This window comes from Fundulus heteroclitus, chromosome 22 (genome assembly GCF_011125445.2).
Source record: "Fundulus heteroclitus isolate FHET01 chromosome 22, MU-UCD_Fhet_4.1, whole genome shotgun sequence".
NCBI lineage: Eukaryota > Metazoa > Chordata > Actinopteri > Cyprinodontiformes > Fundulidae > Fundulus > Fundulus heteroclitus.
In genome coordinates this window covers 3,067,845-3,095,476 of record NC_046382.1, presented here as the reverse complement: position 1 = coordinate 3,095,476, position 27,632 = coordinate 3,067,845, and the positions used below count along the sequence as shown (strand labels likewise).

Sequence of the window (27,632 nt, the reverse complement as noted above, 5' to 3'; positions counted from 1 at the left end):
GTCTGGGACCAGCGTAATTTAATAAAAACGTGTTTACGGCTCTTCTTTTCCCTGACGTCCACTGTGACGTCATGCTGCGGGGGGCGGGGCTGAAGGCGAGTCGGGATTCCTGAGGATTACCCATCATGCCCCGCGGGTAAAGATGGCAGCAGATCAACTTTTCCCGGAGCGGCGCTGAGCGGATTCTACACCCAGGAACGGAGCTCCTCGGCGGGCCGCTGCCGCTCTCCCTCCCCGCTGCCGCATCCCCGCAGCGCCGGAGCGCAGCGCTGCTGCCGGGACTCGGATCGCTCCCTCCGCCGCTGCTCTCCCAGCCGAAGGAAGAGCGGCGGAGCCCGGGCTGAAGTTTGTCTGCCCTCGGTGGAGCCGCCCCGGGCCGCGCTGGGCCGCGCTGCCGCGTCTCAGGTAAGCCGCCAGCCGGCCGCCGTGGTTCGGACGCACCAGGCGGGGCTGGCCGCTCCGAGCGGCCGGTGTGCCTGGCGACGGTGGGGCGGGCGGGCGGGGAGGTGGGCCACGGTCCGAGCTGCGGCGGCACCGAGCCGGTTTGTCTCGGTTTCACGGTGTTCCGGAGGACGGGGTCACGGCGGTAATGTCGGACGGTTGACCCGGTTCTGCAGACGGAGCCCCGCGGTTCTGGTGCTGTTTGTGTCCCCTGACCGCCTGGCAGACAGAACTGAGGGCGGCAGCGTGACTGCGCCTGGCAGACAGCGCAGTGGAAAAACACCTGGCGGCCCCTCAGTCACACACCTGCACTCAGACAGCCAATCAGAGGCCTGCAGGGCCCCCACAGGAAAAGGATTCGGTACCGACCAGATCCAGTATCAGCTCAGACCCAAGTTCATTCACCAGGTACTGGGGGCAGAACCAGGCTCTGACATGGAACCAGAACCAGGTCTGAACAGGGAACCAGAACCAGGTCTGACACGGAACCAGAACTAGTTCCTGACATGGAACCAGAACCAGGTTCTGACACGGAACCAGAACTAGTTCCTGAACCAGAACCAGGTTCTAACATGGAACCAGAACCAGGTTCTGACACGGAACCAGAACCAGGTCTGAACACGGAACCAGAACCAGGTTCTGACACGGATACATAACCAGGTCTGACATGGAACCAGAACTAGTTCCTGACATGGAACCAGAACCAGGTTCTGACATGGAACCAGAACCAGGTTCTGACACGGATCCATAACCAGGTCTGAACAGGGAACCAGAACTAGTTCCTGAACCAGAACCAGGTTCTGACACGGATACATAACCAGGCTCTGACATGGAACCAGAACCAGGTCTGAACAGGGAACCAGAACTAGTTCCTGACATGGAACCAGAACCAGGTTCTGACACGGAACCAGAACCAGGTTCTGACACGGATACATAACCAGGCTCTGACATGGAACCAGAACCAGGTTCTGACACAGATCCCAGGGTTTCCCCAGAAAACTGTATTTTTGTTTCAAAACAACGTTAAAGGTGTCAGAAAATGAAAATATTACCATTAATTGTTATTTTAAGACATTAATGACAAAAGGGCAGATTCCTGAAATAATGCTTTAAAAGCATAAATATCAGCTGTTTTGGTCCTAATGACGTAATCAGCCTCACAGCAACGCTGGTCACACTTAAAGGAACTGGTGGAGTGGGGCAGTTCACTTTGAGCAACCAGGGAAGGCGTTGAACCCTCCACTTTCTGGCTCCGAGGCTTCAGGGATTCACCGGCCAGAGCAGCAGACGGGTCAGAGCCACGCGGACAGAACCGGTACCGGCATCTTATTTAGCGTCGTTCTATTTTGCAACATTTAGAGATGTCTTATTTAGCGACGTTTTATTTAACTGTTTTATTTTGAGCGTTTTATTTAGCGACATCTAGCTACGTTTTATTTAGTGACATCTAGCGATGTTTTATTTAGTGATGTCTTATTTAGTGACATTTTATTTAACGTTTTATTTAGTGACGTTTGATTTAGCTCCGTTTTATTTAGCGACATCTTATTTAGCGTTGTTCCTTTTTGCGACATTTAGCGACGTCTTTTTTTGCGATGTTTTATTTAGCGATGTTTTATTTAGTGTCATTTAGCAACTTTTTGTTTTATTTAGCAACGTTTTGTTTCATTTAGTGACGTTTTATTTTGCAACGTTTTATTTAGCAACATCTAGTGACGTTTGATTTAGCTCCGTTTTATTTAGCGACATTTAGCGACGTCACATTTAGCGACGTTTTATTTTGTGACGTTTACAATTAAACCTGCACAACGTCAGTGTGCGTTACGAGTTTCATCTGATAATGAAACAGCTGTTAATCCATGCCTAGATGGAAACAGAGAACCAGAACCAGATAGGAGGCGGGTCCAACAGGGATCCAGAACCAGGTCCAACAGGAACAAAGAGCAGGAGACTGTTGTTAGGCCCCTGATAAACCCGAATGAGACGGTTCAGGACGGCTTAGAGGACAAAGTGGGACGGTGTAGAACCGGAGAAAAGACGGTCTGGGTTCTGCAGAACTCTGAGGAATCTGGAGGCTGGGAATCTGCTGGCTGATCAGAACCAGCAGCAGCTTTTCCTCTAAAAAGGCTCGTTAGGTGGATCCACTTCAAGTTCTGGTGGAGCCCGGCAGCAGAGACCTTGGACCTCCAGGTGACCCTGACTGCTGTGCTGGTTCCCTCTGGGTCGTCCTAATAGCCCCCTTCACGGGTTACTGGATCCAGTGGTTCTGGCCGGTACCGGTGACATGTTTCACCCGGTCAGAACTGTGGCGGTCCGGATGAGACGGGCTCAGAACACGGTCCGAACAGCTTCAGGTCCAAATAAAAGGTGTCTGATGTCATGGTGCTGGAGCTGCCAACGGGATGGGTTCTGGAGTCCGAAGAACCACCAGAACCTTGAGATCATTGTGTTGTCTGAATTGTGTTCCCTCATTTTGTCAGTGGAACCGACCCGGTTCTCCCTCTGTGTGGATCATTGCTCACATTCTGCTGACAGATCCTAATAGTCCAGCTGAGGGTTAGAACCTGAACCAGAACCTGCCACTGGTAGACGGGTCAGCATCCTGCCCTAGGCTCTGACCCAGACAGTTCTGGTTCTGATGGATCATTGCAGCAGGACACGTGACAAAGCCTGCGACAGTTTAACGATCTCTCTGGTTCTGGTCCGGTTCCGATGGAGGCTCAGGCTCCCAGCAGGTGGGCGGAGCCAGCGGCCCATGCTGGGTCACCTGCTCAGGTGTATCATATGAGCGGGCCGTCAGTGGTTCTGGTGTCGGGTTCTGGTTGGTCACATGATCCAGCAGAGGCTCCGCCCCCTGAGAGCCGCCAGGCCCCAGCAGCTCATCTCAGGAAGAAAGGAGCCTTTGTCCTCATAGGCGCTGGAGCGCTGCCAGAACCTGAACCAGAACCAGAACCCTTCAGCAGGTTGGTTCTGCCTCTCTGCTGGATCTTTAGTCGCTGGACCGGCCTGCAGGACCAACAGGAGAACCTCAGAACCGTTTAGCAGGAATTAAAGACGGCGTTCTCCTGGCCGGACAAAGCAGAACTTCCTCAGACAGACCGGGTTCTACCAGAACCAGAACCCATTTAAACTGCCCACTAGCTGAGACTCTGTCTTATTACAGGTTATCAGAACAGAGAGCTGCTCATACTCACAGGACGAAGAGGAGGAAGGGCCCAAACAGAGGATGAAGAGTGTGAGGTGAGCAGATGGGAGGTAATATGTAAACTAAAATGTATTATTATTATTATTATTATTATTATGAAGTATTATTATTATTATTATGACTATTATTATTATTATGATGATTATTATTATTATTATTATTATTATTATTATTATTATTATTATTATTATTATGACTATTATTATTATTATTATTATTATTATTGTGAGTATTATTATTATTATTATTATCATGACTATTATTATTATCGTGATTATTATTATAATTATGATGATGATGATATACCCTCCCTGTGTTCTGGTTGGACCACTGTGCCGGTCCAGAACCTCAGTTCTGACCCGCTGAGGTTCTGGCAGCTTCCTGCCACACATCCAGTGGTTCTCTCCTCACAGAGGAGTCTGACTCTGCTGGGTCTGTGTTTCAGGTGTGATCTTTTCCACGAATGAACTCTCCACTGGGAACCGTCACAGCTCAGGTAAGAACCCCACCTGTGACATCACACACCTGGAGAACCCCACCTGTGACATCACATCCCTGTGAACCCTCAGAGAGGCTGAAGAGCCCCAGGCGGCGAACACTCGGTGAAGCTTGATTAAACAGCTGGAGCTGATGATGGAGGCCTGACTCCCAGTGGGGAGAAAATCTGAGCGCTGACTGGAAAGGAATGACTTTAATGTCCTGAAGAAAGGGCTGCAAAAAGTCTCAGAAGCAACATTTACAGTTAATATTACTTTAAACAGGAAAACACATCTGTGTCTAGAAATTATGTGAAATCACAACGTAATTTGTGAGGCAGCGTTGGAGGAATCTTTAGAACCTGCGCAGTGTCTGAACTGTTTACAAGCAGTAGAGCTTTCTGAGCTATCTAAAATTTTAGCTTCATCTAAACCTTCTACCTGTATGTTAGACCCAATCCCAACCAAGTTGTTTAAGGAGGTATTCCCTCTGATCAGTGGTCCTATTTTAGACATGATTAATCTATCCTTGGTAAATGGATATGTACCACAGGCTTTTAAAGTAGCTGTTATTAAACCTTTACTTAAGAAACCATCTCTTGATCAAGATGAGTTAGTAAATTACAGACCTATATCTAATCTTCTTTTCTTATCTAAAATTCTTGAGAAAGTAGTTGCTAATCAACTCTGTGAACATTTACAAAGTAATGACCTACTTGAGGAGTTTCAGTCAGGCTTCAGAGCTCATCATAGCACTGAAACAGCTCTGGTGAAGGTCACTAATGATATTCTCATGGCCTCAGATAATGGACTTGTGTCTATACTTGTCCTGTTAGATCTCAGTGCTGCATTTGATACAGTTGATCACAATATTCTCCTACAAAGACTTGAACATACTGTAGGGATTAAGGGGAAAGCATTAGGCTGGTTTAAATCTTATCTGTCGGAAAGATTCCAGTTTGTTCATGTTAATAATAAATCTTCCTCAAACTCTAGGGTCACTTGTGGAGTACCACAGGGTTCAGTCCTTGGACCAATTCTCTTTACTATATATATGCTTCCGATTGGCAAAATTATCAGACAGCATGGGATTAATTTCCACTGTTATGCTGATGACACTCAGCTATATTTATCCATAAATCCTGATGAATCCAATCAGTTGCTTCGACTGCAGTCATGTCTTGATGACATCAAAAGCTGGATGACTTTAAATTTCCTGCATCTAAATTCTGACAAGACCGAAGTTGTAATCTTTCACTGCAAAAACATGACTAAAAATAAGTAACGTTTTCTTGAAATTAGTGTATTCATCCTTGATTTGAGCAGAAAATTTAAATAATCTGCCAATAGAATAAGTTGTTTGCGCTTAAAATAGGAATAACTCATCTCCATCATTTTATTTCTAGTGCAGTTTATCTAATTATCTTATTTGAGGTGTAAAAATACTCGTTCCATTGGCATATCTTCTTATTTACCTGCTCAAATTAAGGACAAATACACTAATTTCAAGAAAATTTTACTTTTTTGTAATTGAGTTTTTGCAGTGTTGGACCAGGGTCTTTAAAAATAAACTTAAATTAGCCTCTGGTAATAAAGTAAAAAATCTTGGTGTTATTTTTGACCAAGAAATTTGATTTAAATCCCATATTAAAATCTGAACATTTGTTTCTTCAGAAAACCGACTTTTTCTGAGAGGGAAATCCCCTGAAATGTTTTGGGATGCATGAAAAATAATGTAGAAAACTACAAGAGCAAAAACAGAAACGTTCCTGCAGAACACATCCAGAAAACGAGGAACATGTAGAGAAACGTTCTGACAGACCAGATGAAGGTTCCACAGCATAACCCACCAGAACAATCCAGTAAAAATGTAAATGACTGAAAAGGCCGATAAATAAAAATATAAAAAACGAGCAGAAAGCTGCTTCTTTCTGGACTTGTGTGACGGATCAGTGGCGCCTGGAGCTGCTGCTCGGTCTGAAGGCTTCCATGTTGGGGGGGGCAGAGATCAATGACCTCTCATTGGTTGCCTGGGAACGCCGTGTGGTCATGTGACCTAGATGCACTAAATGGAGCGGAAAGTCACGGCTACCACGTGTCCCTGCAGCTGCATGGACACAAACACTGTTAACCGGTCCAGGCCCGGTTCTGTCCAGGCTCGGTTCTGGTCCAGGCCCGGTTCTGTCCAGGCCCGGTTCTGGTCCAGGCCCGGTTCTGGTCCAGGCCCGGTTCTGGTCCAGGCCCGGTTCTGTCCAGGCCCGGTTCTGGTCCAGGCTCGGTTCTGGTCCAGGCCCGGTTCTGGTCCAGGCTCGGTTCTGGTCCAGGCTCGGTTCTGGTCCAGGCCCGGTTCTGTCCAGGCCCGGTTCTGGTCCAGGCCCAGTTCTGTCCAGGCCCGGTTCTGGTCCAGGCTCGGTTCTGTCCAGGCCCGGTTCTGGTCCAGGCCCGGTTCTGTCCAGGCCCGGTTCTGGTCCAGGCTCGGTTCTGGTCCAGGCCCGGTTCTGGTCCAGGCTCGGTTCTGGTCCAGGCTCGGTTCTGGTCCAGGCCCGGTTCTGTCCAGGCCCGGTTCTGGTCCAGGCCCGGTTCTGTCCAGACTCGGTTCTGGTCCAGGCCCGGTTCTGTCCAGGCCCGGTTCTGATTTCCTCACCGGGCCCAGAGAGCACCCAGGCCTCTCCAGGTGTTCTGAGCTCCTCGGTTTGCTCGGTCGCTCTGGGAACTTTGCCTGACGTCACAGCAGGGTCTGGTCCATGATGTCACTCAGGTAGACGACACACCTGAGTGACATCATCACACACCTGCTGACAGCTGAGCCCGACTGACGGACGACTCTGAGTGCTCGGCCGGTTCAGATCAATGCTGCTGCACTTCCTGTTCTGGAAACAGGCGCGGGTCGATGTCTGCCCCCCCCCCCCCCCGCAGCACTCAGAGCGGCGTGATGGGAGGAGGCAGCATTGATCTGCACTCACAGCCACAGCGGCGCTCTGGCCAGCTGCAGTCGGGCTCAGGCGCTGTGGCGAGCGGTCGGCAGGTGAGCGGCGGCCGTCGTGTCTCTAACCGCCTCGTCTCTCGCCCGTTTTCCCGGCAGGACTGAAGAAGCGACAGGAAGCAGCAGCAGGATGGCGAGCGCCGCTCCAGCCAGGAAGCCGTACCGCAAGGCTCCGCCTCAGCACCGCGAGACGCGCCACGGCCAGGCCGCCGCTTCGCCGCCGCCCGCCCCGCAGCCCGACTTCAGTCAGGTAAACAGGCTCGCCCTGAACACGCCCTCGGTGCCCCCGCAGCGTTTCTGCTCCCACCCCCCCGCCGCCGTTCTGCAGACGCTGAGGGGCGACCCGCAGCACGCCGTCCGGCCCCCGCCGCTCTCTGACAGCGAGCTGGACGTCTCCAGCCTGTCCAGCCTGGAGCTTTATATTCCCCCGCCGCCGCCCTTCAGTAACTCCGCCCACCGTCCCAGCCGGACCCACAGGACGCCGGCGGAGGGCGTCCCGCCGTCTCAGCATCACGGTTCTCAGCCCGCCGCTAACTGCTATGACAGGAGGACTGGCAAAGGCTCCGCCCCCGCCAGGAGACGCTCCCCGGTGCGGCACCGCCACGCTCGGACTCACAAGGCGAAGACCGCCACCCACGCCGGCCCCCCCAAAGGCATCCTGAAGCAGCCGGCCTCCCTGGGCGTGGAGCACACCTACGATACCCTCAGGAAGGCGAAATCGGTGGAGCTGCTGGACGGCGGCGGCGGCGAGCGGCAGCGGGGACCGCCGTCTCTGCAGTCCCTGACTCCGCCCTCCCCCGGTCGGACCACCTGGAACTGGAAGATGCAGGTTTTGGAGGAAAAGGTGCGGTTCTCCAGCTTCCTGGACGAGATCACCTGTCGTGTCCTGAGCCCCGCCCGCCTCTCGCAGCTCGGCAGGTCGCCTGCGAAGCAGCAAAGAAGCCCCGCCCACCAGCATGGCCGCCGCTGCGGCAGGAACCCACACGGGGGATCCACAGACCGGACCCGGCGCTGGGACGGCTGGGTGGCGTCGCTGCAGCGGCCCGACAGTCGGTATGGGCTGCTGGAAAGGCAGGGGGCGTGGCATGATGACGTCACACGAGGGGCGGGGCATAGTGACATCACACAAGCAACGGAGCGCAGACAGGTGATTGGACGAGGAAGGGCTGAGGAGAACAGAGAGCCTCAGAGAGGCGGACCCCCTCTGTCCAATCGCTCCCTGCTGTCCCACATCCAGGTAGGAGGACTAGTGGAGGCCCTGTCCCAGTTTACCTGTCCCACTTTACCTCCAGCTTTTGTTAGGCTTTACCTTCATAGGTGCGTTTCTTCTCTGTCACTAAATGATACATGTGATTATTTATGCAGACTGCTTCGGTGGTTGGGTTTCACCAGGTGCAGACGTTTGAAAACTGAATTATTTAGGTGATTCCAGGCTGTGGATGCAGAGTGAGCCTGACATTCATCCGCTAGCTAAAGGTTCAGCTAGTCATGTGGTGCCCCGCTGCATGCTGGGAGCTGCTGGTCAGTTGACCAATGAGACGAACGGAAGTTGAGTTTAATGCAGATTTCTCAGTGCTGATGGAGCCACAGCAGCCGCTGGACTTCAGGAGGTTCTGGAACCACAATGGTTCTGCAGACCAATGCAAGCCTTTCACCCATTCATTCAGTCATTCACCCATTCATTCAGTCATTCACCCATTCATTCAGTCATTCACCCATTCATTCAGTCATTTTATGTGTTCTTTTCATGTAATGAAAAGAACACATAAAATGGGGAGTGGGAGTGGTGGCCTAGTGGATAGAGCAGCGCGCTTGCACTCAGAGAAGGATGCAAGTACCCGGTTCAATCGCCACTGCCTGCACTCTGGGTCCCTGAGCAAGACCCTTAACCCCAGATTGTTTCCCAGGCGCCGCACATGGCAGCCCACTGCTCCCCAAGGTGATGGGTTAAAAGCAGAGATAACACATTTTGTTGCTTTGTACTTGTGACAGTGCAATGACAATAAAGTTGAATTGTATTCTATTCTATAATGCATTTAAATTATCATTGCACACAACAAGGTCTCAGTTATTTATAAAAACATGTCAAAGACTGAAAGAACAAGAACGCGTCTGATGAACCCTTCGCCCTCAGCTCATAATAAACAGAATGGTACATCATGTCCTCAGCATGGGTTTGACTGATATAATATACATTTACATTCTATTTTCATCTTTTCTTATACTTAAATTTAAATAGTGAAAAGCTTGAACTGTCTGTCAGGTCATGTTCCTGTAAGTTCCACTGTTTTACTCGACGACAGAAATAATCGTTTAATTGTGGTTCTGGCAGATGATGTTTAAAACCCAACCGTCTTCTGCTGCGATCCTCATTCAGAGGAAACTAGACCCTGGATGGCAGCTGGTAACTGATGATGTTTTGCCTCATGCATAAATAAAAGAATTTAACTAAATCATTAATTTTTAAAAGTCCTGACTTGGAAAACAGTTCAGTGGAGTGCTCTGTTTACACTAGTTTACACCTGGTTTGGAACTACTTTACACTTGGTTTGGAACTAGTTTACACTTGGTTTGGAACTAGTTTACACTTGGTTTGGAACTAGTTTACACTTGGTTTGGAACTAGTTTACACTTGGTTTGGAACTAGTTTACACTTGGTTTGGAACAAGTTTACACTCTGTTTGGAACTGGTTACCACTTGGTTTGGAACTGGTTACCACTTGGTTTGGAACTAGTTACCACTTGGTTTGGAACTAGTTTACACTCTGTTTGGAACTGGTTTACACTCTGTTTGGAACTGGTTTACACTTGGTTTGGAACTGGTTACCACTTGGTTTGGAACTAGTTATTACTTGGTTTGGAACTGGTTTACACTTGGTTTGGAAGTAGTTTACACTCTGTTTGGAACTGGTTTACACTTGGTTTGGAACTGGTTACCACTTGGTTTGGAACTGGTTACCACTTGGTTTGGAACTAGTTATTACTTGGTTTGGAACTCGTTTACACTTGGTTTGGAACTCGTTTACACTTGGTTTGGAACTGGTTACCACTTGGTTTGGAACTGGTTACCACTTGGTTTGGAACTGGTTACCACTTAGTTTGGAACTGGTTACCACTTGGTTTGGAACTAGTTTACACTTGGTTTGGAACTGGTTACCACTTGGTTTGGAACTGGTTACCACTTGGTTTGGAACTGGTTTACACTTGGTTGGGAACTGGTTACCACTTGGTTTGGAACTGGTTTACACTTGGTTTGGAACTGGTTACCACTTGGTTTGGAACTAGTTTACACTTGGTATGGAACTGGTTACCACTTGGTTTGGAACTAGTTACCACTTGGTATGGAACTGGTTACCATTTGGTATGGAACTGGTTACCATTTGGTATGGAACTGGTTACCACTTGGTATGGAACTAGTTTACACTTGGTTGGAACTGGTTACCACTTGGTTTGGAACTGGTTATCACTTGGTTTGGAACTAGTTTACACTTGGTTTGGAACTAGTTTACACTTGGTTTGGAACTAGTTTACACTTGGTTTGGAACTAGTTTACACTTGGTTTGGAACTGGTTTCCCTTGGTTTGGAACTGGTTTACACTTGGTATGGAACTGGTTACCACTTGGTTTGGAACTAGTTTACACTTGGTTTGGAACTGGTTACCACTTGGTTTGGAACTGGTTACCACTTGGTTTGGAACTAGTTTACACTTGGTTGGGAACTGGTTACCACTTGGTTTGGAACTGGTTTACACTTGGTTTGGAACTGGTTACCACTTGGTTTGGAACTAGTTTACACTTGGTATGGAACTGGTTACCACTTGGTTTGGAACTAGTTACCACTTGGTATGGAACTGGTTACCATTTGGTATGGAACTGGTTACCACTTGGTATGGAACTAGTTTACACTTGGTTGGAACTGGTTACCACTTGGTTTGGAACTGGTTATCACTTGGTTTGGAACTAGTTATCACTTGGTTTGGAACTAGTTATCACTTGGTTTGGAACTAGTTTACACTTGGTTTGGAACTAGTTTACACTTGGTTTGGAACTAGTTTACACTTGGTTTGGAACTAGTTTACACTTGGTTTGGAACTGGTTTACACTTGGTTTGGAACTGGATTACACTTGGTTTAAAATCCAGAGACACAAGAAACTAATAACTTGAATAAAAACAGAGCATGACAGCAGGTTAATAAAAGGCGGCCATGGTTAAAATCCTCTCAAACCAAAGAAACGGTTTAGCTGCTTCTATGAGAATCCAGGAAACCCAAAGCTGGAGACAAAGCGTTCTTAGTCTCCATAGTCTCCAAATAATCAGCTGCTACTGACATTTTCTCGGACCTGACTTAAGAGAAAAGGAGATCGGGCTTTTTCTGTTGTTGCTCCTATTCTATGGAACAATTTACCTTTCCACATTAGATCTTCCCACAGCCTGGATCTTTTTAAATATTCTCTCATAACACATTTTTATTCTTTAGCATTTATTTGAAGTAATGTTTTGATACTCTGACACCAGTTTTTATTAATTTGGTGCAGTTTTACACCTGTTTTTAAAGTGCTATATAAATACATATACATTAGCTGATGGCTCGTGGCTTTAAAAGACGTGGTCAGGGGTGATTAGAAGGCTGTCAGCCTTTTCTAAGTGGACTGTAGGTTGTTTTCATCATAGAAGACAGTTCATGGTGTTTTATTCCCGTTTAAATGGGTCTGCAGAGAACATGTGACGCCTCTTCTGACTGAGATTGCATTCAGAAATGAAACGATGACCATATGTCCTAGTTATATTTTCTTCTGATTTCAAAGATGTTCACATGAACAGAGAAGCTCATTGCTTCCTTCTAAAGTGGATCAGTCGTCTGGTAAAGTCTCAGGAACATTACAACAACCTGGATCAGGTTATGGAGGACTCTGGACATGTCAGTCAGCTGATGGGGTGAAATGTTGAGGGTTATCTGTCAGCTTCTGCTGCTTCTGTCTCCTGTTCACTCCAGTTAATCCAGTTTTGTCGGTGTTGCAGAAGCACATTTCAGACCAAACTGGAGCTTATTTTTCCAGTTAAGAGCCTAACTTTGGTTTAATAAATCTGTGAGGAAGAGCTTGTTAAAATTGCTGCGTCTCTCTGTAGGTTAGCTTAGCGGTTAGCTTAACGGTAATTCTGCTTCTGCTCTGTTTCAGGAGGCGCTGTCCGACTCCGACAGGATCAGGTGAGTTGTCGCAGTCGGTCCCCTGAGCATTATGACCGTAGCTGTGAGAGACGATGCTTCTTCCAGACACTCTGATGCTAGGAGGTAGGAGCTAGGAGCAGGAACAATGGAACTAGGAGCTAGGAGGTAGGAGCTAGGAGCAGGAACAATGGAGCTAGGAGATAGGAGCTAGGAGCTAGGAGCAGGAACAATGGAACTAGGAGCTAGGAGATAGGAGCTAGGCGGTATTATCAGAACGTTTCAGATGCAGCCACTCTTAAGGTGAGGTGTCCAATATGCTAATGGTACTAAAGCGCTTCCTTTCCTGCCCTCTTACCCAGAATCCTCCAGCAGCAGAATGAGGACCTGCGGCACCGCCTCTCGCTCTCCACACACAAGATGGAGGCCATGGAGGCGGAGTTTGAGGGCAGCCGTCACTACATGGAGGCGGAGCTCAGCCGGACCAGAGACGACCTGGACAAGATGAGGGACAAGTTCCGCAGGTCAGGACAGCCACGATGATGTCCGAGGGCCTTCATCCCCTAAAAGCCGATGAGGTTTACAGGAAGTGAACATGAAGCTGTTCTGGTAGAGAGAATTTTTTACATTAGCTTAAGCCGACTGTCACTACCCGATCCGTACCATCAGCTCATTTGTGAGAACAGAATAACTTCCGGGTCGCCAAAAGAAAAATGTAATTACGGTACTGTAAATACTTATTTCTATACTTAAATCATTAAAGAATGCTAAACCGTATCGTAAGACTTTTCTAAAAGAAATTGATACGTTTTACATTCTCTCCATTGTATTGCTTGACGTCATCGTCAGATATGCTCAGAAGTCGGGGAAGATATTATTGCGTAACGTTTAACTGTATTGTCTGAATGCACTCTGTTAGTTTTATGGCTTGTTCAAACAGGACTGTAAAATATTTAATCCTTAATTATATGGTGAATTTGGTTATACAAATAATCTTGTTCTAAACGTTTATTTTATTAGAAAGTTAAAATTATCGATTGAGATTTTAGCGCCCTCTGGTGTACACATCATAAACTAGAGAAGACCTCGTCATTATGGTAGCCGCATTGTTTTATTTTGTTTTTTGTTTTTTTTACAAAAACAAACTGGGAATAGAACAAAGAACACACATATACCTTATTTAAATTATATTTATTAAGCACAAAATACATACATATGCAAATCAAATAAATGCTAAAAAAAACATCTCACTTGAAAAAAATTCAAAATCAAATACGTTTCTGTACTCTATGTGTTTATAGCTGGGGGTTTATGTACTTTAAGAAATGGTTTATATATTTTTATTTCCCTACCTAACCACAACTGGGAAACATTTTTGCTATTAAAAAAAACAAAAAACAATGTATTCTTTTGTGTATTTCTGTTTATTTTTTTAGAATATGCATTATTGCCGCAAATACAAAGATATACAAGAAGAAACCCCTGCCTCAAAAAAATACAAAAGAATAAAAAAGTAAGAAAAACGAAATATTTCCTACCGGAAGTTATTCTGTTCGCGCACGTGCAAATGAGCTGATGGTACGGATCGGGTAGTGACACCGACGTTAGCTTAGCAGACGTTAGCTTAGCAGACGTTAGCTTAGCAGACGTTAGCTTAGCAGACGTTGGATTACGCCGACGTTGGCTTAGCAGACGTTATCTTAGCGGACATTAGCTTAGCAGATGTTAGCTTAGCAGACGTTGGATTAAGCCGACGTTATCTTAGCAGACGTTAGCCTAAGCGGACGTTAGCTTAGCAGACATTATCTTAGCAGATGTTAGCTTAGCAGACGTTAGCTTAGCAGACGTTGGATTACGCCGACGTTAGCTTAAGCAGATGTTAGCTTAGCGGACATTAGCTTAGCAGACGTTAGCATAAGCAGATGTTAGCTTAGCAGATGTTAGCTTAGCAGACGTTGGATTAAGCCGACGTTAGCTTAGCGGACATTAGCTTAGCAGACGTTAGCTTAGCGGACATTAGCTTAGCAGACGTTAGCATAAGCAGACGTTAGCGTTACGTTAGCCCAGAGCTCTGCAGCCTCCCACATCGAGCATGAGAAACACGTTTTCCTGACTTCACGCACACGGCTGGCATTCGTCACGCTGAAGACACGCCCAGACTGAACGGACAGTGCGGCGAGGTCACTGCACGGTCCGCCCACAGCGCTGCCCGCCGTGTCCACATCTGTAGCTCCTGCTGCTGTTAGTGCTGACAGAGCAGTAGAAGAAGAGCGATAACCCGGCTCCTGCTGGGACGTGGTTCAGACTCTCCTCAGGCTGCAGTGGTTAAAAGCAGACTTCTAGTGATGCTGGGGATCTGACTGTAATCATCAGCAGGCTGTACTGATGGCGTCTAACCTCTGTCTCTGTCCCTCTGCAGACTCCAGAACAGCTACACGGCGTCTCAGAGAGCCAATCAGGACCTGGAGGAGAAGCTGCACGCTCTGGTGACGTCTCCTTTAATCCCTCACTGGCTGATTGATGAAGGGCAGCGTGTGGTCGATGGCTAACTGTGTTTACACATGGCTCCCGTCAATCACATGGTTAATCACGCCGTGCTGATGGGCGTGTAACGAGGCCTCTGATTGGTCCCCCGGCTGACCTCATTAATAATGAGTGGGGCTCATTGATCCCTCAGTGTGTATCGATCAGCTGTGGAAAAGCCGTGGTGACGGGGACAGAGGTGTCCGGAAGGTTGGGTCCGTCTGATCCAGGATCTGCTGATAGGCTGAGAGGAGAAACCTTCTGAAGTTCTCGTTGGTTCCGTCGTAATGTTCCTTATCAGCTCTAATTGGCAGGGATGAGTTTCTTCTAATCATTTCCGCTCCCGTCTCCCTGCGCCTCGTTCTCAACGTTCCCGTTTATCTGCTCAGCTCCACCAGACGTGGAACCGTGGACGTCTGGCGTCGTTACGGTTCTCCATGCTTCCACTAAACAGACACATCCAGACGTGGAACCGTGGACGTCTGGCGCCGTTAGGGTCTCATGCTTCCACTAAACAGACACATCCAGACGTGGAACCGTGGACGTCTGGCGTCGTTACGGTTCTCCATGCTTCCACTAAACAGACACATCCACAGACTGCAGGAACCTCTGAGGCAGCAGCTCCATACCTGAAGCACGCAGTGACGGTTCAGGACGTCCTGCCTCAGAAAGCCACTCTGTTCTGCCCAGGCAGGAAGAAACAGAACAAAATAAGTTCTTAGTTAGATTATTAACTGCTGGCGCTGCAGTAAAAGGTTCCTGAGGCTCTGTGGAGACACGCGTCCGCTGTTCTTCAGCTATAAACCAGGAACCCGTCGTCTCCTCAGAGAACGTCCGTTAGATTTTCTGCTTTGACTTACCGGCCGGTGATCGGTGGAACGAGTGGGAAATGGGCCGGTTCCCCGCAGCGTTCTTCTGCAAAGGAAGCGAGGGAGGTAGAACTGGTCGGAGCACGTTCTACCGGTCTGAGCGCGTTCTACCGGTCTGACCAAGTGCTACCGGTCTGAGCACGTTCTACCGGTCTGAGCACGTTCTACCGGTCTGAGCGCGTTCTACCGGTCTGACCAAGTGCTACCGGTCTGAGCACGTTCTACCGGTCTGAGCACGTTCTACCGGTCTGAGCACGTTTTACCTGTCTGAGCACGTTCTACCGGTCTGAGCACGTTCTACCGGTCTGAGCACGTTCTACCGGTCTGAGCGCGTTCTACCGGTCTGACCAAGTGCTACCGGTCTGAGCACGTTCTACCGGTCTGAGCACGTTCTACCGGTCTGAGCACGTTTTACCTGTCTGAGCACGTTCTACCGGTCTGAGCTCGTTCTACCGGTCTGAGGTTGTTCTACCGGTCTGACCTTGTTCTACCGGTCTAACCAGGTTCTACCGGTCGGAGCACGTTCTACCGGTCTGACCACGTTCTACCGGTCTGACCAGGTTCTACCGGTCTGACCTTGTTCTACCGGTCTAACCAGGTTCTACCGGTCGGAGCACGTTCTACCGGTCTAACCAGGTTCTACCGGTCGGAGCACGTTCTACCGGTCTGACCACGTTCTACCGGTCTGACCAAGTGCTACCGGTCGGAGCACGTTCTACCGGTCGGAGCACGTTCTACCGGTCGGAGCACGTTCTACCGGTCGGAGCTTGTTCTACCGGTCTGACCTTGTTCTACCGGTCTGAGCGTGTTCTACCGGTCTAACCTTGTTCTACCTGTCTGAGCACGTTCTACCTGTCTGACCACGTTCTACCTGTCTGACCACGTTCTACCGGTCCAGGTGGACCGTGGACGCTGCGGTTCCTGACAGCAGGAAGTGTTTGTGCTGAACTGATGATGATGTTTCCTGCTCCTACTTCCTGTCTGACCACGTTCTACTGGTCTGACCACGTTCTACCGGTCTGACCACGTTCTACCGGTCTGAGGTTGTTCTACCGGTCTGACCACGTTCTACCGCTCTGACCACGTTCTACCTGTCTGAGCACGTTCTACCTGTCTGAACACGTTCTACCTGTCTGAGCAGGTTCTACCGGTCTGAGCAGGTTCTACCAGTCTGACCACGTTCTACCTGTCTGACCAGGTTCTACCTGTCTGACCACGTTCTACCGGTCCAGGTGGGCCGTGGACGCTGCGGTTCCTGACAGCAGGAAGTGTTTGTGCTGAACTGATGATGATGATGATGTTTCCTGCTCCTACTTCCTGTCTGACTGTCTTTCATCTCTTTCCTTCCTCACGCTGCTCTCTGGTGGACTCATCTTCATCACCATCTTCATCAGGCTGCCGTCAGTCAGACATGGGTTCATGCAGTTGGGTTTCATTCATTCTCATCTTCCTCCTCATCCCCCATCCTCTGCCTCAGTCTTCTGAGCACCACGTCACCAGAGCCAGCATTTAGGAACTAAACATTTCATTAATGCAGACCATAAATCAGACTATTCTGGTTTGCTGGCTGTAATTTTGTCTCGACCATCTTCTGGTTGGACCTGGTGTTCACACGTTGTCTTTTCATCCATACCTGCTGATCCAGGTTTCACCTGCTGCTCCTTTAGACCAAGCTGTACGTCACAGGTGTGAAACAAACAGCTGCTCTGTTGCTCATTTGAGGGATTGGGACAAAGTTCTGCAGAAACCCAAACCACAAAGCAAAGAAAATACTGCTAGGTGTACTTATTGAGAGGCATGGTCCACCCATTTCTAAATTACACTAGCCGTGAGCGTTAATAGCACCGTAGCCATTGCTGACGATTACTAGCGTTAGCTTAGCATGCGACATTAGGATCAGTATTGGTATACTTACAGCAGCTGTTACTGTAACTCAGAAATTAGCGTGATTAATTACACCATTTAGTGAAATTAGTGTTAGCTTTAGCTTACTGACATTGAGGTTATCTTAGCATGCTAATGTTAGCATTACCGTAGCGTTAGCATGCCCATTTTTAAAGGGGGCATGAACAGGAAAAAGGCCTAAGACTGGTGAGGGAGAAGAGCTTGGAGGCAAATATCGCAGTGGCAGTAGTGTTACATTAGCCTTAACAGAATATGATGGATGATAAAAACACGCCTCGGTTAATTTAAAGTGTGTTAAACGCAGTTTGCCAACAGCTGTTCTGTGATGTAACCCACGGCTAACTCCGATTTAAAGTTTTCTGCTTCTGAGAAACTACCTGTGGCTGAAGCTAGTGTTATGTTAGCCTTTGCATGCTAATGAGCATGCAGAGCTAAACTTTGTACATTTCAGATCATAAAAGGACCATGATGCAGTGCAGCTGATTTCAGCATACTAAGGCTAGCGTTAGCCTCAGCGAGCTAACGCTAGCCTTAGCCTGGTAAAGCTGTCTTGCCCCACAGTGATAGTCTGGGACAGATTGAACAGAGAGACTGTGGTGTGGTTTGGTTTCTGCAGGACTCTATAGCTACTCAGCAGCCCCCCCCTCCCCCTTCATCTGTGCATCAGTATCCCTGCAGAAAGTCCTGATCCAATGACGAGCAGCGCTGTGCAGCCGCCATGCTGATCTCTGTCATGTTTGCTTTGGGCACAATCAGATTACTGCACTGATTTCTTTGAGCTTTGATGCTTCGATCAATATCCAATCAAATTCTATTGATCTTCTGGTAACTGCAGCCACTTTCCAGCCTCCCATAGTGCATTAGGCCGCGCTGCTCGCTAACGCAGCATTCAAATGATCTGGGAAAACGGCCGGCTGGGAGCGTTCCCATGGAAGTGTTGGGTCGACTGGGAGGAACTAACATGTTATTCCCACATGATCTGAATGTGTTGGTCCTTGCAAATGCCATCTGCTAACTGCTCAGCTTCCTGATTGGCTGCACCATGGTGTCTGTTTGCAGCTACGGAAGGTGGAGAGGGACAAAAAGACGATGGACCAGGAGATCGTGGAGCTCACCAACAAACTTCTGGATGCTAAGAACACCATAGATCGCCTGGAGGAGCTCAATGTAAGAACGTCTTCCCCACAACCGCCGCTCTGCACCTTTAGCTCGTTTCCAGACGTTCTCAGGTCCTGTCTGAGCTTCCATGTTCACACATCTACAGACCACTGAGGTTACTCTGGAGAGCAGATTTAACATTTAACAGAACCGGGTCTACACCACCAGGTGTTGAACTGACCCAGGTTCTGGTTCCAGCTCCCTTCATCCCAGCGCCTCCCTGCGTGTTACGTCTGGTTCTCTGTGTAAAAGGGCTTTACACACACTTCTAGTCCAGAAAGGCCAGTAGCTGATTGTAGATGTCGCCTCTCTGCTCTGATCCCACGCCTGGTTAACAAAGTCAGTGATGTATCAGCGTAGCATCACAGGCGTCCGTATCGCAGAGCAAACTGTCCAGCTTCCCCCTACGGTCAATGCTTCAGCGTGAGCCTGCTGACGTGTGCAGAAACGCTGTAGAACAGTGACGTGCTAACTCTGTGTCTGCAGGAGCGCTACAGGCAGGACTGCAACTTGGCCGTTCAGCTGCTCAAATGCAACAAATCGCATTTCAGGAACCACAAGTTTGCCGACGTAAGTACCTGACGAGTCGTGCATGAGTTATTTCCCCTGTGAAATATTCCTTTTTCCTTAATGTTATACAGCTGCATGTATAGATCATTATGTCCCTGTGATGTTCTTCATGTTCTTCAATGAAACATAGTTTTATTCCTGGTTGAACACCACATGTGTGAGTGCCTCCCTGAAGATGGACCTCCTGTTATTTAGTGAGAACATCGGATGTCTGAGTTGTTGTTACGGAGGACAAGCCTGATACCGAGCTGTAGGGTTTATCCTGACGGCCATGATGGTGGGTATGACCATGATGAGCAGAACAGTCAAAGGCAGGAATCTAAAACCAAACAATAGGAATAAGGCTATACAGCGAGGGCAGATCTACTGTATAAATAATGCTGTGCAGGTATTGGCTGATAAAAAAGCACACCTGAGTAGCGTGACTCTAAAACAGGTGCAACACGTGTCCACAGTTCTCCTCCTGATATCTTTGCTGATTTCCTTTGACTTTCCCATCATGTTCCACAAAGAGTGTTTCAGGCGCCTTTAAAACATCCACAGGTGTTCAGATCAGCTCACATGCTGTCAGTAAACCAATCAGACGCTTCCAAAGTCATGACATCATCATCTGCATGTTTCCAGACAGTTAGAAATAAATTAGTATACGGTGAGAGCAGCAGAGCTACAATGAATGGCTAACTGCTAAGCTAACCGCTAAGCTAACCAGATACATAAACACTAGAAGTGCGCAGCCAGAGGAAACTAACGAGGAACGAGCCGCACACGGCGTTGGCGGGTCACAGCGATGGCATGTGGGACCACCAGTAGATCAGGTGATCCCCAGGATCTGGAAGCAGAAAGATCGTCCGCTATTCCTTTAAGATGAGCTTCGGTCTGGATCAAACAGCCGGACAGAGACACACTTTTTCAGATGGTCTCAATCCACTTCCAAACGGACCCTGGTGCCTTTCACTTCTGGTCTGAATACAAACCAGCCTCCATCCAACCTACCTACAGAAACAGCCGCCTCTTCTGGACTTCACGAGCCACCGTAGCAGGACAAACCTTAGCCCTTAGCTTGTTGCTAACGCTTCTACTGCGGTCAGGGAACAGAGCGCAGCGTCTCCTTCGGCTTACAGCAAGCATTCACCGACGCCGAGCTACGATCATCACATGTTATAGTTCACTTAGGTACAATATCAAGGCAAACTAGAAAAAGCTGTTCCTGCGAAACAGCAGTGAGATTGCTTTCCTCAAAATGATTGAGGATAAGAGGCAGAAGATCTTTGAAGAGAAGAAAAAACAGCTGAAATGAGAAAAAGAACCAATTTTAACATGAAAAACACCTGAAGGATTAGAAAAATGTTATGAAAAAGCTGAACTAGTTGAAGATAGTTGAAGGATATTTAAAAATTAGTATTAGTAGTAGTAGTATCAGTAGTACTATCAATAGTAATGAAAAACAGCTGAAGGATTAGAATGTTAAGAAAAACTGAACTAGTTTAAGATAGTTGTGGGATTTTTGAAAGTTAGTATTAGTAGTAGTACTACCAGTAGTAGTAGTAGTAGTAGTATCAGTAGTGAAATATCAGTAGTAGTAGTAGGAGTAGTATCGGTTGTAGTAGTAGTAATATCAGTTGTATTACAAGAATCTGAAGGAATTCGAAGCACTTGAAAGATTTGAAGAATTTCAAGTATTTGAAAAATTTGAAAAAAATTGAAAAATGTAAATTTGAAAAATTTAAAAAATGAACCATTTTAAAACTTGAATAATTTGAACAATAACAAGAATTTGAAAGAATTTGAAGGATTATAAAAAGAATTTGAAGAAGTAGTAGTAGTAGTAGTAGTAGAATTAGTAGTAGTAGTAGTAGTAGTAGTAGTAGTAGTAGTAGTAGTAGAATCAGTAGTAGTAGTAGTAGTAGTAGTAGTAGTAGAATCAGTAGTAGTAGTAGTAGAATCAGTAGTAGTATCAGTACTAGTAGTGGTGGTAGTAGTTGTAGTATCAGTATTAATAGTAGTATCAGTAGTAGTAGTTGTAGTATTAGTTGTATCAGTAGTAGTAGTTGTATCAGTAGTAGTAGTAGTAGTAGCAGTAGTATCAGTAGTAGTATCAGTAGTAGTAGTAGCAGTAGTATCAGTAGTGGTATCAGTAGTAGTAGTAGTAGTAGTAGTAGTAGTAGTAGTAACTATGTGAAGTCCAAAAAGTGACAGAAAATTGACACATGCCCGATTATCACTGGAAATTTTAAGAATATTTAGAGGAAGTGACTGTGCGAATTTCAGATCCCTACGTTCATCACAGCCCCTGCAGTGGGCGTCAAAAGGGGCCATTCTAAGCAAAGGGAGCCTGTCCCTGACCTGTAGTAACCTCTGGCCAGCAGAGTTCTGTTGTCATGGAAACTCACTCACGCCTGCTGGTGTCCGTCTACTGCAGGCTGAGACTTTGGCTCAGAAGAGCTCCCATTGGAATAAAATGGCATCACTTTGCCTCAAACAACTCTGGATATTTCCTCAACCATAAGGGCTAGAGACGTAATATTTTCTGCGTTTATTTCTGAACGGATAGGGGAACAAGACAAACTATCGGTTTTTGCTTGAAATATCTTAATGTAGGCGCAAAAAATCATGAAATAAAGGGGAATATTGACAAATATTCAAACATCCTCTAAAATGAGTCCCGAACAAATCGTTCTAGCTGAAAAAGTATAAGAGATATCAAAATAATTCTTTCAGCGTGAGTATCAGCAGGCTTGTGAGGACTGTGGTGCTTATTTTTATGTTTGTACAAAAATTGGTGTAGGCATGGCAACGATGTAAAAAAGTGCATCATTTAGAAGGATGCAGGTCCAAAGCGTTTTCAGGATTTTGCACATTCGCTACTTCCGAACAAATTGTTCCTGCGGCAGAACCGTAACAGTTATCAACAAAATTCCTTTTTTGTGAGCGCCAGAAGGGTCTGGACATGAATGTGTGAAAGTCTCATGCCTGTACATCAAACGGTTTAGGAGTAGCAACGACGCAAAAACATGTGTCGCTTGGGAATGTCAAGTGTGATTTTTCACGACACCTCCATAGAAAATCAATAGAGAGCGTTTGGGGTTTTTGCCGCTCTGGGGTGATTTGCGAAAAATCTATAAATCCCACACCAATGATGGTTACATTTTCTGAATCCAGACAAAAATCTGGATTTTTGTCTGGAAGTTGTTGGAAATTGTTGGAAGAAGAAAAAATGCTGTATAGCATTCTCACTTGACTAGAAGTGGCTTTGGTCCGGACCAAAGGACTCTCTTGGTAGGAATGCACCCTGAATGTCAGTGTTTAATGTGTAAAAGTTAATATTTTACCGTTTTTAAGTCCCCACCAGCGTGGAAGCTGCTCCGTCTGGGGACCAGATGTTCCTCAAGGTCCATTGAGGCTAGCAGCTGGGAGACGGGTGCAGCTCCTCCCTCATTAAACCCAACCTCCACCCAGCTTCACCTTTCTCGTCTGTTTTGTGTGCAGCTGCCCTCAGAACTGCAGGACATGCTGAACAAGCACATGAAGAGCAGCCTCCCGGAGCGGGGCCCCGGCCCCGGGCCCCAGGACCCCGACACGCTCAGTCTGACGCACGCCGACGTGGTGCCCACCTCCGTCATCGCCCGCGTGCTGGAGAAACCCGAGCCGCTGGTCCTGAACTCGGCCCAGTCCAGCAGCTGCGGCCGACCCGTGGCCGAGGACGTCTTCGTGCACGTGGACATGACGGACCCGGCGGGCCTGGAGGCCCGGGAGAACGGCGCCGGTGACGAGGCGGTGCAGCACAACGGCTCCTGTCGCAGTCAGAGCAGCCTGGACGAGGAGGGGAGCGGAGCGCCGTCCTTTGAGAAGCTCAACCCGTACCCGGCGCCGCCGCCGCCTCACCCCCTCTACCCGGGCCGTAAGGTCATCGAGTTCTCGTCCGACGACAAGGTCAAGATCCCCAAGAACTCGCCGCTGCCTAACTGCACCTACGCCACGAGGCAGGCCATCTCCCTGAGCCTCGTCCAGGTCGACGACGAGCGGCTCGCCCCGGGAAGCCCCGCCCCTTCCTCGTCCTCGGGCGGCGGGGGCGGAGCCAACCAGAGGGACGCCACTAGTGACCCGCTCTCCACCCAGTCCAGCCCGTTCAGCAGCCCCCCACAGGTGAGTTACGGTTCCTGCCTGGCTAGTCTGACGGTTCCAGAACCTTCACAGGTACCACCGCACCCTCAGCGGGTTTCAGAACTGAACCTCTGAGGGTTTAAGAACAACACGAACCCCTACCAGAACCAAGTGAGGACCCGTGAGGGTTCTAGAGCCTTCATCAGAATGAAGGTTCCAGAACTTAAAAGGGTTTACTGAACAGAACCTCTAAGGTACCTGGGAAAGGTTCTATGAGGGGTGCGGAACTTTCCCAGGGAATCAGAGGTTCTGTTGGTGATTCAGTGTTTCTGGGCCCGTGTGACGTGCTGACGGCTGTGGTCATGTGACTGATGGCCGCGGTCATGTGACTCTGACGGCGGTGGTCATGTGACTCTGACGGCCGCGGTCATGTGACTCTGACGGCCGCGGTCATGTGACTCTGACGGCCGCGGTCATGTGACTCTGACGGCCGCGGTCATGTGACTGACGGGCGTGGTCATGTGACTCTGACGGCCGCGGTCATGTGACTGACGGGCGTGGTCATGTGACTCTGATGGTCGTGGTCATGTGACTCTCCCCCTGCAGGCGCCGAGCGTTCCGGCGAGCTCCGCCAGCTCCGAGGAGGACCTGCTAGCCAACTGGCAGCGGATGTTCGTGGAGAAGATGGCGCCCTCCTGCGAGGGTTCTACCATGCACCGAACCTCTTTCAGCAGCCAGACGGCGCAGGAGCTGCAAAGGAGGAGGCAGGCGGCGGGAGGCGGGGCCTCTGCCTCCTCGGACCACCACAGAGCGGCGTACTCGGACGGAGAGGAGGGCTCGTCGGCTCGCAGCTGGACGCCGAGCCGCGGGTCCAGCCTGGACACGGACACGGACACGGAGGCCCAGCCCAGCAGGAGAGGGCGCTACGGAGCGGGGAACGCCCCCGAGGAGGGGGAGCGTCTCCTGATGAAACTGGAGGACGAGACCGGCAGCGCAGACACCGCCATCGCCGTGGCAGCCGGGCCCCCGGACGGCCTCGAGCCGGAAGGAGAGGACGACAGCTCGGCCGAGGAGAGGGACGTTCTCCCGCACGAGCTGCCCGTCATCTCGCCCCGCCTCCTGGAGTTTGACCCCGCCCCCGGCCCCCAGCGGCCAATCAAGAGCCCCAAGCGGATGGGCGTGCACCACCTGCACCGCAAGGACAGCCTGACCCGTGCCCAGGAGCAAGGCACGCTGCTGGACTGACTGTCTCCATGGAAACCAGGTCACACGCCACCCCCACCCAGGAAATAGCCATACTTTACCGTATGCTGCCGAGCGCGTCGCCTGACTCCAGTGTGTGTGTGCTGCAGTGAGCGGTTCTGATCGGCTGTTAATGGATCAGAAAAACAACCTCCAGATTTCTGCTAAAGTTCAGGTTCCAAACAAATGATCTACGATGAATAAACCTTCACTTTATGAAAGCATGGCAGTAGGTGAGCGGGTTCTGCACCGCCGGGGGTTAAACTGAGCAGGTTCTGCACCGCTGTGGGTTAAACTGAGCGGGTTCTGCACCGCCGGGGGTTAAACTGAGCAGGTTCTGCACCGCCGGGGGTTAAACTGAGCAGGTTCTGCACCGCCGGGGGTTAAACTGGGCGGGTTCTGCACCGCCGGGGGTTAAACTGGGCGGGTTCTGCACCACCAGGGGTCAGATGAGTGGTTTCTGCACCGCTGGGGGTCAGATGAGTGGGTTCTGCACCACCGGGGGGTCAAACTCAGCGGGTTCTGCACCGCCGGGGGGGTTAGGTGAGTGGGTTCTGCACCGCCGGGGGGTCAGATGAGCGGGTTCTGAACCGATGGGGGTTAAACTGAGCGGGTTCTGCACCGATGGGGGTTAAACTGAGCAGGTTCTGCACCGCCGGGGGTCAGGTGAGCGGGTTCTGCTCCGCCGGGGGGTCAGATGAGCGGGTTCTGAACCGATGGGGGTTAAACTGAGCGGGTTCTGCACCACCGGGGGTTAAACTGAGCGGGTTCTGCACCGATGGGGGTTAAACTGAGCGGGTTCTGCACCACCGGGGGTTAAACTGAGCGGGTTCTGCACCACCGGGGGTTAAACTGAGCGGGTTCTGCACCGCTGTGGGTTCTGCACCGATGGGGGTTAAACTGAGCGGGTTCTGCACCACCGGGGGTTAAACTGAGCGGGTTCTGCACCGATGGGGGTTAAACTGAGCGGGTTGTGCACCGCCGGGGGTCAGGTGAGTGGGTTCTGAACCGATGGGGGTTAAACTGAGCGGGTTCTGCACCACCGGGGGTTAAACTGAGCGGGTTCTGCACCACCGGGGGTTAAACTGAGCGGGTTCTGCACCACCGGGGGTTAAACTGAGCGGGTTCTGCACCACCGGGGGTTAAACTGAGCGGGTTCTGCACCACCGGGGGTTAAACTGAGCGGGTTCTGCACCGATGGGGGTTAAACTGAGCGGGTTCTGCACCACCGGGGGTTAAACTGAGCGGGTTCTGCACCACCGGGGGTTAAACTGAGCGGGTTCTGCACCGCTGTGGGTTCTGCACCGATGGGGGTTAAACTGAGCGGGTTCTGCACCACCGGGGGTTAAACTGAGCGGGTTCTGCACCGATGGGGGTTAAACTGAGCGGGTTGTGCACCGCCGGGGGTCAGGTGAGTGGGTTCTGAACCGATGGGGGTTAAACTGAGCGGGTTCTGCACCACCGGGGGTTAAACTGAGCGGGTTCTGCACCACCGGGGGTTAAACTGAGCGGGTTCTGCACCGCTGTGGGTTCTGCACCGATGGGGGTTAAACTGAGCGGGTTCTGCACCACCGGGGGTTAAACTGAGCGGGTTCTGCACCGATGGGGGTTAAACTGAGTGGGTTCTGCACCGATGGGGGTTAAACTGAGCGGGTTCTGCACCGATGGGGGTTAAACTGAGCGGGTTCTGCACCACCGGGGGTTAAACTGAGCGGGTTCTGCACCACCGGGGGTTAAACTGAGCGGGTTGTGCACCGATGGGGGTTAAACTGAGCGGGTTCTGCACCACCGGGGGTTAAACTGAGTGGGTTCTGCACCGATGGGGGTTAAACTGAGCGGGTTGTGCACCGATGGGGGTTAAACTGAGCGGGTTGTGCACCGCCGGGGGTCAGGTGAGTGGGTTCTGCACCGATGGGGGGGGGGTCAGGTGCTTTCAGGTGTTCCAGCTTCTGGTGAGTTCGGGTCTGGTTTATTGATCAGAGATAATTTCTTAGCTCCTGTTTCATGGTTCAGCGCCACCATCAGGAAACCGCCATCAGTGCTAATCAGTGTTAGAAGATCCACTTTGTCCCTCTAAAGCGGGTAGAACACGGCGTGAAGGTAATGCTGTATTCTCACTGTTCCTGGTGACCTCCATAGCTGAGGTGGAGAAGGTGCAGCCTGTGGGGTGGGGGGGGGGGGGGTCCAGGTAGGTCACATGATGACGGGACTGAGTCTGAGCCAATCAGTGATCAATGTCCAGGTTAGCTGGGCATGAAATTCTCGTTTTCCTGAACAGGAGCTTTTATTTTGAAAGGAATAAATTGGACACACCCGCCTGTTCACACACACACTCGGACTCTCAGTGCCTCCCTCACTTCCTGTCCCAGAGGTTGCGAGTTTGACGCCGGGCCTGCGCAGATTCAGACTTTTATTTTGATGTAACTGCTGGTTTCCTGTCATGTGTTCAGTCAGTGGACTGGTTGAACTTTGACCCCACCCCCTCCACCCCACACACTGATTGTCCCACAGGGGGCGGGGCTGTGGGCGGAGCTTCTCCACACCTGGAATGTAACCATCACCGTTTCTGTTGTTTTGGCTTTTCTTGTGTGATTTGGATTTGTTGATGTTTCTCTTTATTTGTACGGAAGCCCGCCGGTGCCAAAAACAGCCGGCCCTCCGGTCCGCGGCAGATGGAGCAGAGCGCCTCCTGGTGGTGTGAAGTAGAAGTTCGGCCCGTTTTTGGCACCGCGGGGCTTCTGGACGCCGTGACGGCGGCGTCAGTTCTTCTTCTCTGAATGTGGACTCACTGCCTCCTCAGGCCCGATTGTGACCCACCCAGGACCCTGATGGTTCCGACGTGCTTTCACGGGACTCCTCGGGGTTCTGACCCGCTCCGAGGCGCGCCGTGTGATTCCTGAATGTTCAGATCGACGCTTCGCCGTGAAGCTGCTGTTTCTTTGAGTTTAGGACGGATTGACCACAAAGATTCAGATAAAAGTTTTAATTCACTGA

General features: G+C 49.6%; 1 protein-coding gene across 6 annotated transcripts; it reads left to right on the top strand.

Moving 5' to 3' along the window:
* Window positions 1-148: 148 nt before the first annotated feature.
* Window positions 149-27,632, top strand: tjap1 (tight junction associated protein 1 (peripheral)). Of its 6 annotated transcripts, none has more exons than XR_004927670.1 (13): window positions 149-405; window positions 3,605-3,681; window positions 4,092-4,142; window positions 7,205-8,342; window positions 12,284-12,312; window positions 12,633-12,794; window positions 14,690-14,756; window positions 17,057-17,086; window positions 18,627-18,734; window positions 19,212-19,295; window positions 22,782-23,438; window positions 24,003-24,879; window positions 24,973-27,632. XR_004927670.1 is itself a non-coding variant. In XM_036126547.1 (12 exons), the coding sequence occupies exons 4-12, from the start codon at window positions 7,236-7,238 to the stop codon at window positions 24,639-24,641; spliced, it is 1,896 nt and encodes a 631-aa protein (XP_035982440.1). In that variant the 5' UTR covers window positions 149-405; window positions 3,605-3,681; window positions 4,092-4,142; window positions 7,205-7,235; the 3' UTR covers window positions 24,642-27,632. The 6 variants fall into 6 exon arrangements, 4 of the variants coding, with proteins under 4 accessions (XP_035982440.1, XP_035982438.1, XP_035982441.1 ...); XR_004927669.1 differs by having other exon boundaries at window positions 24,911-27,632; XM_036126547.1 differs by having other exon boundaries at window positions 7,205-7,355; window positions 24,003-27,632.